The sequence below is a fragment of the Sorghum bicolor genome, chromosome 4 (genome assembly GCF_000003195.3).
Source record: "Sorghum bicolor cultivar BTx623 chromosome 4, Sorghum_bicolor_NCBIv3, whole genome shotgun sequence".
Lineage (NCBI taxonomy): Eukaryota > Viridiplantae > Streptophyta > Magnoliopsida > Poales > Poaceae > Sorghum > Sorghum bicolor.
The window spans coordinates 65669901-65683036 of NC_012873.2; the positions used below are offsets into that span (position 1 = coordinate 65669901).

The 13136-nt window shown below is 44.7% G+C and overlaps 3 protein-coding genes across 3 annotated transcripts; 1 reads left to right on the forward strand and 2 right to left on the reverse strand.

Moving 5' to 3' along the window:
* LOC8082697 lies at positions 316 to 1405 on the forward strand. The gene is made up of 3 exons (XM_002452888.2): positions 316 to 640; positions 749 to 873; positions 1052 to 1405. The coding sequence occupies exons 1-3, from the start codon at positions 482 to 484 to the stop codon at positions 1128 to 1130; spliced, it is 363 nt and encodes a 120-aa protein (XP_002452933.1). The 5' UTR covers positions 316 to 481; the 3' UTR covers positions 1131 to 1405.
* On the reverse strand, positions 1338 to 4486 carry LOC8082698 (pectinesterase). Its single transcript, XM_002454623.2, has 2 exons — positions 3439 to 4486; positions 1338 to 2055 (listed from the first exon to the last, which is right to left on the reverse strand). Exons 1-2 carry the CDS (start codon positions 4484 to 4486, stop codon positions 1376 to 1378), a joined length of 1728 nt encoding a protein of 575 aa, XP_002454668.1. The 3' UTR covers positions 1338 to 1375.
* Positions 6286 to 7868, reverse strand: LOC8081953 (transcription termination factor MTERF4, chloroplastic). Its single transcript, XM_002454624.2, has one exon. The coding sequence runs from the start codon at positions 7753 to 7755 to the stop codon at positions 6286 to 6288; it is 1470 nt and encodes a 489-aa protein (XP_002454669.1). The 5' UTR covers positions 7756 to 7868.

A 13136-nucleotide genomic window follows, 5' to 3' on the forward strand; every position in this document is an offset into this window, starting at 1 on the left:
ACCCAAATGAAATAACAGTGCTAAATGACCCTTAAAACACCTCCAAAAGAAAATGAAGCAGCTCTGCGTGCAAACTCTATTCAAATATTTTGAACTATATTTATTTTTTAAAACGAAAATTTTGAACTATATTCCTAGTGTTTACTAGTTATCACATCTGTTTGTAAAAGAAACTCAAGCTCTACATTTGTAATAATTTTTTTTAAAAAAAATGAAGTAATTTCCACTAGCAATTGTGAGCTTGACAGGATCCTCATATGCCCTGACTCTGTGCGTATTCTTCTTTTGGCAGCATTGCATATAAGAAATTAGAAATGCCGTCTTGTTCAGCACCAACCAACCACTGTCAGGCAGGCACCAGTGTGCCAAATCGAGAATGCAATAAGTTCGTTCTTGGGAAGCGCTGGCTCCTATTTATCAACTGTTTCATCACCCTTTTCTTTTCCAAAACCGGCAAGGGCTCGCTCGCTCCAAGAGCCCAATGGCGATCAGGAGCTCCTTCCATGGCCTTCCTTCCACCGCCGCCGTCCCAAGATTCAGCACAAGCAAAAGCAAGGTAACAACACTGAGGCTCAGCGCCACAGCGCACAGCAGCCACGAGCACTTCCCGTCCTCCAGCTCCGCAAGATCCATCAAGACGGTGAGCGGCATTCCATCTAGCTAGCTACTGCTCCCATAGCTTCTAGTGAAGCTGCACATGAATCTGGCTTTCGTGAGAATTTATTTATTTACTTATCTGTGCACGCAGGTGTTTGAGGACCAGGTGAGAGGGGTGGTGTGCTACAGAGACGACAGCGGGGAGGTGATCTGCGAAGGGTTCGACGAAGGGCCTCGCCTCGGGATGCGGCTGCCGGAGAAGGCCTGCTTCCCATGGTAGTGACTGGTGGTAACCCATGCTAAGCTAGCTAGCATCTCACTTCACTGCATCCATCGATCACTTTGTTCCTTTGTACTACAACACAACACAAGTTACAGAACAGGATCAGAAAAAAAATCAGAATGTCTGAACCCAGATCTGCCTTTTGTCTGTTGTCATCAAACTGTGGTGCAGGCCCATGGGAATCCGGGTCACTGATTTCATCGAGCTGTCGACGCTTGGGGTCTTGGAAGACGAGGATGCTCTGAAATGATACGAAGATGGAGCCACCATCAGCTATCTGGAGGAGCTCTGTCGTGTGTGACAGCAACCACATGAATAAGAATAAGAAGACGGAGCCGATCGGATCAGCTATCTGGAGTTCAGCAATATTTACATGATGATGAGTATGAGCATACATCGACTTAGTCAATATACGAACGAGACGAAATTCGTGTTGTTTTCTGAAGCATCAGACCAAACTGTTCATGTTCTTATATGACAACGTTCCTTAATTAATTACAGTCCCGAAGTATACTTCACTCCAGTAGCATCCAACCACGAGTCCCCCATGATAAAATTCGCCACGGTGAACCCCGCGGCATCCTCCGTGGACATGGACGTGTGGACGCCAGTCCAAGTCACCCGTCCGGCCGTCGCCGCGCCGGCGCCGGTGTTCCGGTACTCCCCGTAGTACAGGGTGCCAGGCGCGGGCTGGCCCGACCACTGCAGCCACCCGGCCGGCGCGACGGAGCCGTCGAGGGAGGTCGCCATGACGGCCACCCGCGCGTACCGCCGCCACGGGCGGCCGAGGTACACCGGCGTCTCCCCAAGGTCCGGCGCGCCGGTGACGCGGCACCGGTGGATGGAGAACCCCGTGTTCTGGTTCGGGTCGGCGCGGCCCTGCGCCGTGACGACGTCCTGCTGCCCCGGCCGGGGCCTCCTGGCCTGGATGCCGCAGCGCTGCAGCACCGCGGCGGCGTTGCCGAAGATGAAGTCCACCGTGCCGGAGACGTCCGTGTCGCCGTAGAACTGGCGGTTGGAGTGCGCGAACAGCGTGTCCTGGTGACCCTTCACCTCGCACTGGTACACCACGGAGCGGTCGCCGCTAACCAGCAGAGCCACCGCCTGGCCCTGCCCCGGCCCGGCGCTGTTGAGGATGCTCACGCCCTTGGCGATGAAGCCCGCGCCCATGGCAGCTGCATACATGCATGCATGGACCGGCTCAAATTATAGTATCTACTAATTAACAAAAGCCAATGAGTGTACTATACGTTGCTGCCGTGTGTCGAGAAGCTGAAGAAAGAATGAGAACGGCATTCAGATGTGATTGTGAACGACTACATCGCAAGTGAAGCACCTGTAGCCGGATCATGCATGATGCATCTCGATCTCAATTGCGATCGCTAGCCTACAAGTCGGTCTGCGTCCTAGCTAGGAGTTTTGTTGGAAGGCTAGCTGTCGCAATTATTCTGCCCAGAATGCTCCTTAAGTACCGCCTACCGGTAAGTCAAGGAATGCTTCTTTCTTCGGCAGGGTGGTGAAGAAAGAAGCATCACACTCCTTGCATTTGCTGGTGCTCGTAATGCAACCATTAGTAGTTGTATACTCTATCCGTCCCCCAAAAAAAGAAAGAGTGCACGATCTCATTTTTAAAAAGTCAACTAATTTTGTGTTAATTTCAACTCTAACCAAATCTATCAGAAATACTAATACCATACCATTTATGATACCAAATATATGCAGAGTAATATATTTTTTTATAGTTAATCTATTTAAGACATAATTGCTGCTACTATTTCTATAAACTTTAGTCAAATTTAAGTTTGGTTGATTTCATGGAATACGAGATATGCACTTAATTTATTTGGGACATGGGTGTATGCTACTTCATCCATTCTAAATTTTAGATCTTTCTAGTTTTGTCCAAAGTCAAAGGCCTGTAATCTTAAACTATTTTTTAAAAAAAGAAAAATATAGCCTCCATTTCAAATTATACTTCACTTTAGCTTTATACTAAGCTAAACTAATTTAATTTTAACCATTAGAAAAATATACAAACATCTACAACACCAAAATTAGTTTTGTTGATTCTCCATGAAATATTTTTAATGCATTTACTTGAGTTTGTAGGTGCTAATTTATTTTCAAAAGTTTGGTCAAGGTTAGATAAGTTTGACTTATGAAAAACTACAGGGAATTAGAGTATAGTTTAGAAACATCGAAGACATACGTTATCTACACTAACAAGTAAAAATCCACCATGAAGATTTAGAGATGGGTTTAAATTAAAGAATCTAACTTTAGGCTTGGTCAGAGTTACAAGAAATTTATCTTAGTACAAAAACTAGAACAACGCCTTTTTGGAGGTACTAGTATACTTTATACGAGTGGCTATTAAATAGGAGTATTAATAAAGCTTCGAATGCCTTTCAATTGCTAGTCGTCGTGCCCGTTGGAAGATCCACTTTAAGCTATTCATTGCACTTCAATCAAAAGTCTAGGTACGTGCTCGTGCAAAGGGCTGATGCTGTGATGCAGGCATGCCTGCCGCCTGCGTGCATGTGCCATGTAGTACGTACCGACGGTGGCGGAGGACCAGGTGGTGTATCCGCCGGCGACGCTCCTGTCGCCGTCGATGATCGTCTTCCCCTTCCCGTCGCCCACCAGCATCACGTCTGCCTGCTGGTACGAGATGCTCACGCTCTCCTCGTACCGCCCGGCCTTCACGTGGATCACCTTCCTCCTCCTGGAGATTCCTACTCCGCGGCCGCCGCTCGCCTCGGTGTCCACCTCCGCCGTGACTTCGGCGATCGCCTCGTTGATGCTTGTGTGCGTCCCGCTGCCGTCCAGCGCCACCACGGCGTCCGGCGTGACGACGATGTCGTTAGTGGTCGCCGGGGACAACGACTCCAGGAGCTTCCTGTCGTTCTCGGACAGCCAGGACGGGAACGCGGTGCCTTCACGTGACGGCGGGACGCCGGCGGCGGCGGCGGCGGTCTCGCCCTTCTTGACCTTCCCGACGTGCAGCGCCAGCGCTGTACTGATGAACCGCGCGAGCGCGGCGACCTGCCTGCGAACGGCGTCGCTCCCCGCGGGATCGTCCGGCAGCGGCACGGCGGCCAGGCTGTCGCGGCAGGTGCCCTGGTTCGTCAGAGCGGCGCTGAGCCACGTCGTGGCCCCGTCCGCGTCGGCCGCGGACCCCGCGAGCGCGTCGCGGAGCTGCGCGAGGCTGATGCCGAGCAGCTCGGCGCAGTCGTGCATGCCCGACGACGGCGCCGGCGGCGCGGGCGCCGCCGCGGACGAGGAGAGGTTCCGCGCCAGCGCGCGCGTCGTCGTTGCCCGAGCCATCGCGAACTGGACTGACGCCGCGAACGGGCCCCGCGCCGACCGCGCCTCCGCCGACGTGAGCGCGGTCTCGCATGCGCGCGGGTACGGCGTCGACCGGCAGAGCAACGTCACGTTCGTGGTGGACGCCGGCGAGGCGGCCGCGATCGTTGAGACGGCGGCCGCCTCGTCTTCCTTTCCCGAAGTAACAGGCATCACCGTCGCGAGAGCTAGCGCCGTGGCCATGGCGCAAGACCATGCGATTACTGGCAGAGCAGGTCTTGCCCTTCCAAACGTTGCCATTGTTCTAGTAGGCTTCTTTAGTTGAGCTGCGCGCTTGCTCGTTGTCTACAGGAAACTTTGCTATTTCTTATTTATTTGGTAAAACTAGAAAATAGTCACTCCAACAATTTGGTAAATAGGTTACCATCTTTTAGCAACTTGCCATCCAGCAGCACCGCGTCCCCATATTTGTTAAATTACTATCCAACAGATTAGTTGATTTGGTTGTTAGTTGTGGATCTTCTTTTAAGTTTATCAAACTTAATTGACAAACTATTAGAGACAGAAAAAAATCTCACTTTGCCATATGTATTAGTAACTTACCAAATCACAAGATTTAACAAGTGAGTTTTACCAAACTATTGCTAGATTCTTAGCTGTTGTGTACGTCTCGAGTCGTTAGCTGCATGGTACAGTTTTATTTATAGAGCTGGCGCAGTGCCTTTTGTAGGACTAGTTCATTCACGTGATGGTTTGGACATGTCTTCCAAACACGACTTTACTAGTATAATTATAAAACATAGCAAAAGTATTTTCTATTCCCTCACCTCTGGGCGCATGATAATCAGAGTTAATGGGCAGTTCTAACCCGCAAACTATGAAATAGTTTCTATACTTATCAAATTATATAGACATCACATATGTATTCTTTTTCTATCGTATTATTTCTCTGCGTATCTTGGTTCCCTGTAAACAAAGTTTCTTGTCTAAGACTATCGAGCTGTACACGAGATTCTATTTCATAGTGTAAAAGTTATGTGGAACATTTCAGTTACAGATAGTAGATAATGCACATGCTACAAATATCTGATCCTATTGCATGACCACCCCCTGACCTGTCTTAGAGTAGGATTGATTAATCAATGAAACAATCACCTGTTCAGCTGGAAGGAGATTTTTGTTACCAGCGCGTCATATCCATTTTACTACAACTCTTCAATCTCCTGTTTACATTGTCAATGGACCACCCACTCTCATCTCTGGGGCATATGATCAAAGGTTGTGTGCTCAAGTACCATCAGTGTCGTTGCCAATGCCTTGAGTTGTTGCTAGGGCAGCACTCAGACTATTGTAGCTGGTGCCAAAAAGAATGCTCATCAATCGTGTTCTGGTGCCTTTTCACCTAGCATGTGAGGATGCCTACATAGTAAACATATTTATATTTTAAATAAAAACAAGCTACTATACAATTGACTGACAGTGATAATATAAACTTCAAGCCATGAAAAATTAGACAACCAACTAGAAATAACTTCAAATTTTACAATTATTTAATTTATAATTAAATTGTGTTCACACACCAATTCATAATAACAGGGTAGCAAATATTGGTATTCTATACATTCCTAATGAGAGATTATTGCCCTTTTATTATCTAATTCCCTGCCATGGAGCCTCTAGCTTATTGTTAGCCTGTACATTTCTCTAAGGGCTTGATTGTTTTAGCTTCGGATTATGGATTCTGGTTTCAAATACTAAAGCTAAAAGAAATTTTTACACCACAATCCACAAGCTACGTCCTTCAGCTTACAGCTTTTAAGGATCTGGCTATTTATACCCTACAACCTAGCATTCAAGAATCCAGAGCCAACTATCAGAACTATAATAGATATTGTTTGACATGTTCAAAAAAAATACTAAACCAGTACTTGCTTGCTTACATGATACTGCTGGAAACATGTCATGAAAGACTTTTGGGATTATCCTCCACCAAATCTGTAAAAAAAAATGGGGTGATTTTTGTAATTTCATGAATAACACAAAAGCTACTGTCACTACAGCTATGTTCAAAGAAAACCATCAAGAAAAAACTACACTCACTAGATCATGACCGTCCGCCTATATAGCACCTCATCATCAGTATCCTCGTTATCATCATCCGACACTAGCTGGCTGCCTGGCATCTGAAGCTTCCCACCCATTGTAAACAAAGGTCCCGGTGCATCCCCTTCAATAAAATCCCCTTGCATCCTTTCTTCAAACCTCATATCACTGCAATTCAGGAACCAATCCAAGCTACACTTAATACCCTTACTTGTAACTCTCATATACCTAGGCTTGATTCTTGACTCCAAGCTGTAAGTAAAATATTCTGGGTATTCCAACAATTCACTCATTGGTCGCTTCATCTCACTCTTGAAGAAGTACAAACTGTTCTTCATGAGCTCGATCCGCAGCAGTAGAATCTGAGGACAGCGGACCACCATCCGAGCAACATCCTCATTGGAGATCCCTCGTCCACGGAGGAACTCCACAGGCTTCAATATCACATTTTGATTTAAGCTTACAAGCTGTGGCAACTTCTCAACCGCACGGGCAAACCCATCTGGGTCAATCTGGAGCTTCAAGCTGAAGAAGTACTGTTGTGCTGCTAGCTTCGCTTTCAGTGGCAGCCCGAGTATGGATGGGTACTGTGCAATCACCAATGGCAGGGCCTCCTTCTGAATGCCAAAGCTGAGCAATGCCTCCACGTTTGGTTTGACCGTTTCCTCAAGATCATAGCCGAGAATGTACGGTCGCTTCTCTAGGATCCTCGCTAGGATCCGCATGGGCAGCCCGAGGGAGGTGATGTAGTCGCAGAACGGCTTGATGGTAGTGCCAACCCTCATGCCAAGGAAGAAAGGGAAATGCGTTACCATGGGACCGATGTCTCGTGGCGCCACGCCGACGATGCCGACGAGGTAAGCGACGGAGGTGCTGATTGTGCCGTCGGGCTTGAGCCCCAGGACGTCGGGGTACCGCTCGAGCACGCGGGGGAGGTCCTGGCGATCGACGTCCAGGCCACGGAGCGCCTTGACCATGGGAGCGAGGTCGACGGCGACAGAGGCGTGGAGGCAGGCCGGGTAGGCGCGGACGAAAGCGGCGAGGCGGGCGCGCGTGACGCCGAGCTTCTCGAGGTAGGAGAGGACGGGGATGACGTTCTTCCGGAGGGAGCAGGCGAGGAGGAGCGGGTAGTTGGAGAGGTCGTCGGTGGAGAGGCCGAGGCGGAGGAGGAAGTCGAGGCGCTCCTGGAGCACCTCGAGGGAGGAAGGGAGCTCGACCGCCTCGAGCTCGCCGGCAGGGTCGGAGACGCCCGCGGAGCGGAGGAAGTCGAGCGCCAGTACGCGCGAGACGAGGCGCTCCTTGCGCCCCTGGATCACGCCCCACGTCACCGACGGCATGTCGTACTCCGGCGGCGCGGAGGAGGAGAAGGCGGCCGACCTCGAGGAGAAGAGCCACGCGAGGAGAGGGCCCTCCCGCGCGGCCGCCGCCTGGCTGAGGCTCCGGAGAGTGCGGGCGAGGGGGGCCATGGCTGATGGACGCGGCGCGCCCGGAGCGGCACAGGCGGCGGCGGCGGCGAGGCGGAGGCTGGATTGAGCGGTGTGGCCGTGTGGGGTTCGGCCGGCGGCGGCTGGTCCTTTTGGGCCGTGCCGAAGTGGTGCGCGTCTGGCAGCCTGGGCTGACCAGGTGACTTTAGTGGGCTGTGGCTGGGAAGCGCACGGTTTCCTTGTGAAGCTAGAGAAAAATCCCTACTAAAGCCCATACAGGAGCAGCTGCCTTTCACTCGAAGCCAACAGGCCCATTGATCGAGTTTTAACGAACCTTCTTGGGTTGCGGACATTCTATTAGGCCCGTTCTCCACCCAAAATTTTTTCATTCATCCCATCAAATCTTTGGACATATACATGGAACATTAAATATAGATAAAAAATAAACTAATTACACAGTTTAGTTGAGAATCGTGAGATAAATCTTTTAAGCCTAGTTACTCCATGATTAGCCTTAAGTGCTACAGACATATGCTAATGACTGATTAATTATGCTTAATAAATTTGTCTTGCAGTTTCCTGACGAGCTATGTAATTTGTTTTTTTATTAGTTTCTAAAAACCCCTCCCGACATCCTTCCGACACATCCGATGTGACACCCAAAAAATTTTCGTTCCCAATCTAAACAGACCCTTAGCTATATATAATTATTTATATAATACTATATTAGGCCTTATTTAATTCTCGAAATTTTTTGGTTCGTCTACCGTAGCATTTTTTATTTATATTAGATCATTATTGTAATTATAGACTAACTAGCTCAAAAGATTTTGTCTCATAAATTACAGATAAATTGTACAATTAGTTATTTTTTATTTATATTTAATACTTTATTTAATGTGATGGAAAATCCTTGAAATTTTTTTGAAACTAAATAGAGCCTTAGTTTTTTTATATATAATACAAAATAAATTCGTCCATGCAAAGAGAAAGTTTGGTCTCCTCGGACTTCAGAGGCCCTGCTGCGTTTTACATGTAGGCCTCAAGATGCCAATGGGTACTTGAAACCTGAGTACCTGACGGGTTTTACCCGATAAAAAAATAGGTATGAAATAAATTTTCTACTCATGGGTATGTTATTGGACAAAATCCTATACGGTTATGGGGGGTTACGGGTGTGGGTGTTTACTACCCATACCCGCCTACCCACAGGTAAAAAGTATCCGTGAAAATAACTAGCCACCCTTATCATTTTAGCCTATATAGCATATGAATTTGGTCTAAATCCAACTAAACTCTCATAATCTATATGTATATGAATTTGATGTTATCATATGAATTGAATATTAGTTTGTAACTTGTTGGAGGCTTAGTATGATTGTTTGTGTGTAACTGTATGATATTTATATGTAATTATCGGGTATACTAGCGGGTGCGGGTTACTCGTCGGATAGAAATTACCCGTGGGTGCGGGCATGGAATCATTTTCCTACCCGTGTGCGGGTACGGGTAACCCGACAGGTAAAATTTAGACTTCGCGGGTGCGGGTACGGATGACCACTACCCGTCATGTACGTACCCGTTGCCATCTCTATGTAGGCCTTGTTTAGTTCTCAAAATATTTTGCAAATTTTTTCACATTCCCTATCATATCAAATCTCGTAGCATATCATGGAGTACTAAATATAGATAAAAGAAATAACTAATTACATAGATTATCTATAATTTGTGAGACGAATCTTTTAAACCTAGTTAGTGATTAGACAATATTTGTCAAATATAAACGAAAATGTTACTATTTCTATTTTGCAAAAAAAAAAATTGAAAGTAAAGCGCATGGTTGCCGCGGCGTCATCGACTTGCGTCGCATTCCAGTTAGATAGGAGTATACTCATAAGCTGTGACTCTGCTGTGTTTCACGAGCGAGAACTGATTGCGTGGTGACCACACAGCCATTAATTTCTTTTTAGCTAGGAAAAAAAGAGGAGCTGGCCTGAACAAGGAAGCAAAGCAATCCTGTTGTGTTGCGCACCCAAGCACGGCTCTACTATCTCCTCTGTCGCCGTCGTCCTTGGTGACTTGGTGTGGTGCTCATCCTGGTGATAAGCTATAGCCACTTAAGCCATTGTTAATCTCCTTCCTCCCAGTTGGACACTCGCGCAAGAAACTGCATGCATGCATGACCGGATAGCGTCTTTATACACACACGCACACACATACAAGACGAAGACGATACGCTGCAAGAACGTGGGGATGATAGCTACTGACTACTGAGCAGAGAAACAGATAACTTATTTGTTTGGTTTTTGACTTTAAAATACTGTTTATTGTAAGAAAAAAATATTGTTCAATGACTCATAGATGTAGCAGATAAATTTAAGTAAACAGCTTCAAGATTTTTCATCCGGCGGCGGCCATGGCTCGCAGTTCGATCTGCCGCCGCGGCGTTTGCCGGCTCCGATGAACGGCCTTGTTTAGTTTGCGAAAAATTAATTTTATTTGATAATTATTATTTAATTATAGACTAATTAGGTTTAAAAGATTCGTCTCCCAAATTACAGGTAAACTGTGTAATTAGTTATTATTTTTATTTATATTTAATGCTTCATGCGTGTGTCGCAAGATTCGATGTGACGGAAAATCTAGACTCAAAAGATTCGTCTTGCAAATTACAGGTGAATTATATAACTAGTTATATTTTTTATTTTTATTTAATATTTTATGTATGTGCCACAAGATTTGATGTAACGAAAAAATTTTGAAAATTTTTGCGGAAACAATACCGAAGATGAGAGGAACCGGCCGAAATGGCTTTCAGGTCTGCGTCGCCGTCTCGCTGACCTGTGCGACGTACTGTCGTGCAGTCCTCTGCACCCGAGGCACAGCACATCATGTGCGGATGTATATGGGCTACCAAAGAGGCGGCCCGTCCTTTTCTTAACTCTTTTTCTTGGGGTCTCTCTTGCATCACCATCGTACTCGTACTTGTATACACAGTACTTGCTCGGTTCTTCGTTTCATTTTCTCGCCTCTCTCCTCGTGTCGTAGGCGAAAAATTATTTTAAAAAAAAAGCTTCAGATTAAGGCAGAGGGAGCACCACGACGTGCACTTCAAATCAAATTAATTAAAATACAACCAGGATTATCCCACGGGGTGCACATAATATACATGTCTTGTAATGGGCTTTTTTAAAAAAAGAAAGATGATGGGGTTATTTATTTGCTCCTCTATTACTAATCATTATCCACAGAGATGTGTTTTTTTTGAGGCAACACAGAGATGTGGATAAGGGCTGGACGCTACTGGAAACAATACATGTCTTCTAGCTATAAGTTGATTTTCAGAATTCCAAGTGGAGATAATCACGGATGATGTATCATATTTGTTTATAATTTTGAGTAACTCAGCACACGACAAAAAAAAACACTTATATATATATATAACAATAATTAATATAAACTCATAGCGGCTAGGGGTACTATAGACATTGCAAAGAAAGAGAATCAATAATTAAGGATGACAATTGCCATGCAATCCTTGTTTCTTTCTTTACAATTCGCAATATCTGCATTTTACAATCCAAAGTGAAAATTGGTTTTCCTGTGGTTGTTCCCAGTTGCTCATACCTCTCCACTAAATGGCTGCGATTAGGAAGCTCATACCTCTCCACTACATGGCCGCGATTAGGCTTCCTACAAGGAGATGCAAATCGTTCCTGTTTATAAAGCTCAATGAGAATTCTTCTCAAGGTAAAATTATTCAATCTTTTTTTTGTATTTTAATAAATATTTTTTAACTACCCATCCTTAATTTTATAATATTTTAGTGAGAGACATTTGAAGAAATCTAGAATTCTAGTATTTTTAATTTTTCTTATTTTTTAATTCCTTTAGAAAGTGATAAGAATAGGTTTGGTGAATCCGAAACAATTTTATTTTACAGAAAAAATTAACTATAAATTTAAAATAAAAATTAGAGTGAATCTTCTTCTCTTAATGAAACACGAGCTAGAAGGTCCATTCTTTGGAAAAAAAATAGTTTTTCTCAAGACAAGTAGGACTTAATTAGTACCCCTTCTTCAGATGTTGTGAGAGCACGACCCTATGGCGCAGCATGAAGATGCACTCATGCTTCATTGATATGGCCATGGGATTTGATAAGCCGAGATGGGCAGTTTGTTGGCCTTCTATTATTCTCACCGTCCCATTTAAGAGTCATGAGACGATGAGGTTTTTAGTTGTGAACATTTATCTTTAGATCTCATTAAGAACTATGTTGGGTTCAGGTTAAGCTAAAAAAACCATCATTTTTTTTGCCAGCCTCGAACCTAGTCGAAGCTTGACATGGGTTCAGTTTTTTCACTCATGCCCGCCTGATGGACATGTAGGGTTAAGTTGGATTGGCTTATACTATTTCTTAGTTTTTCTATATTGGTCCAGATATTGGACCAAAAGTGTAGCTCACAACCGATCTGATGGTTGTTATGGGTCAAAAATCATGACCTAATTCCTCACCATAGTATTGAGCAATTCTAAGTTTGACCATTTTTTTAAAAAATATATTAACAATACTAACAAGCTACATATATTATGTATATTTTCTTCATAATTTATCTTCGTGATGTGATAGATGTTAATAGTATTTTTTTTATAAATTTAGTTAAACTTAAAATAGTCAATTTAAGTAAATCCCTTATATTTCAGGACAGTGAAAGTATATTTTATTGAACAACCCTCAAAGTGATCATTTGGGTTCTTCGGTTTTTTTAAAAAATTTTGTTTGCAGTGTGAATTCAACAGGTTTATGATTAGACATAGAACGAACTTAGAGTAAATGACTTCAAAATTAAAAAATCTATATGATCAAGTGTATTAACCTAAATGAGAATATGAGAAAAGTTTGGAACTATAGTGCATTATACTCTATCGCAAAATAAATGGCCAATATTCAAGCCATGGAAGCCATCCCCGGGAGATGCTGTACACGTCTCAGTCATTAGACCGAACCTTTTGAATCTGGACACGTGGGGATCCTCTCATCCGTGGCGCGTTTTATGTTTATTTTACATAATCTCCGTACCTCCGGCTTGCACATTATGATGAGCTGTTTTTTCTCCACGGAAAAACCTTATTTTTATTAGAGCTAACGGAAATACGAAACATTCAAATACTTACAAACATATAGACAGACAAAAAATAGAGATGTCTTGATGATGCAGACATCAAACAGGAGGGATTGAGCGCAGCTAACACCACCAAAAGCGATTGAGCCAAATGGCTCGTCTTCTTCAAAAAGATGCTGATTCGTCACTTGTCTTTGGTTTGGGCCATGAGAATTTCTTTGGCGAGCCTCAACATTGTGTTAGCTCCCTCCACCAGCCGTTCCTTGTCTAATTCTCTATAAAGACCTGACCAATAATCAT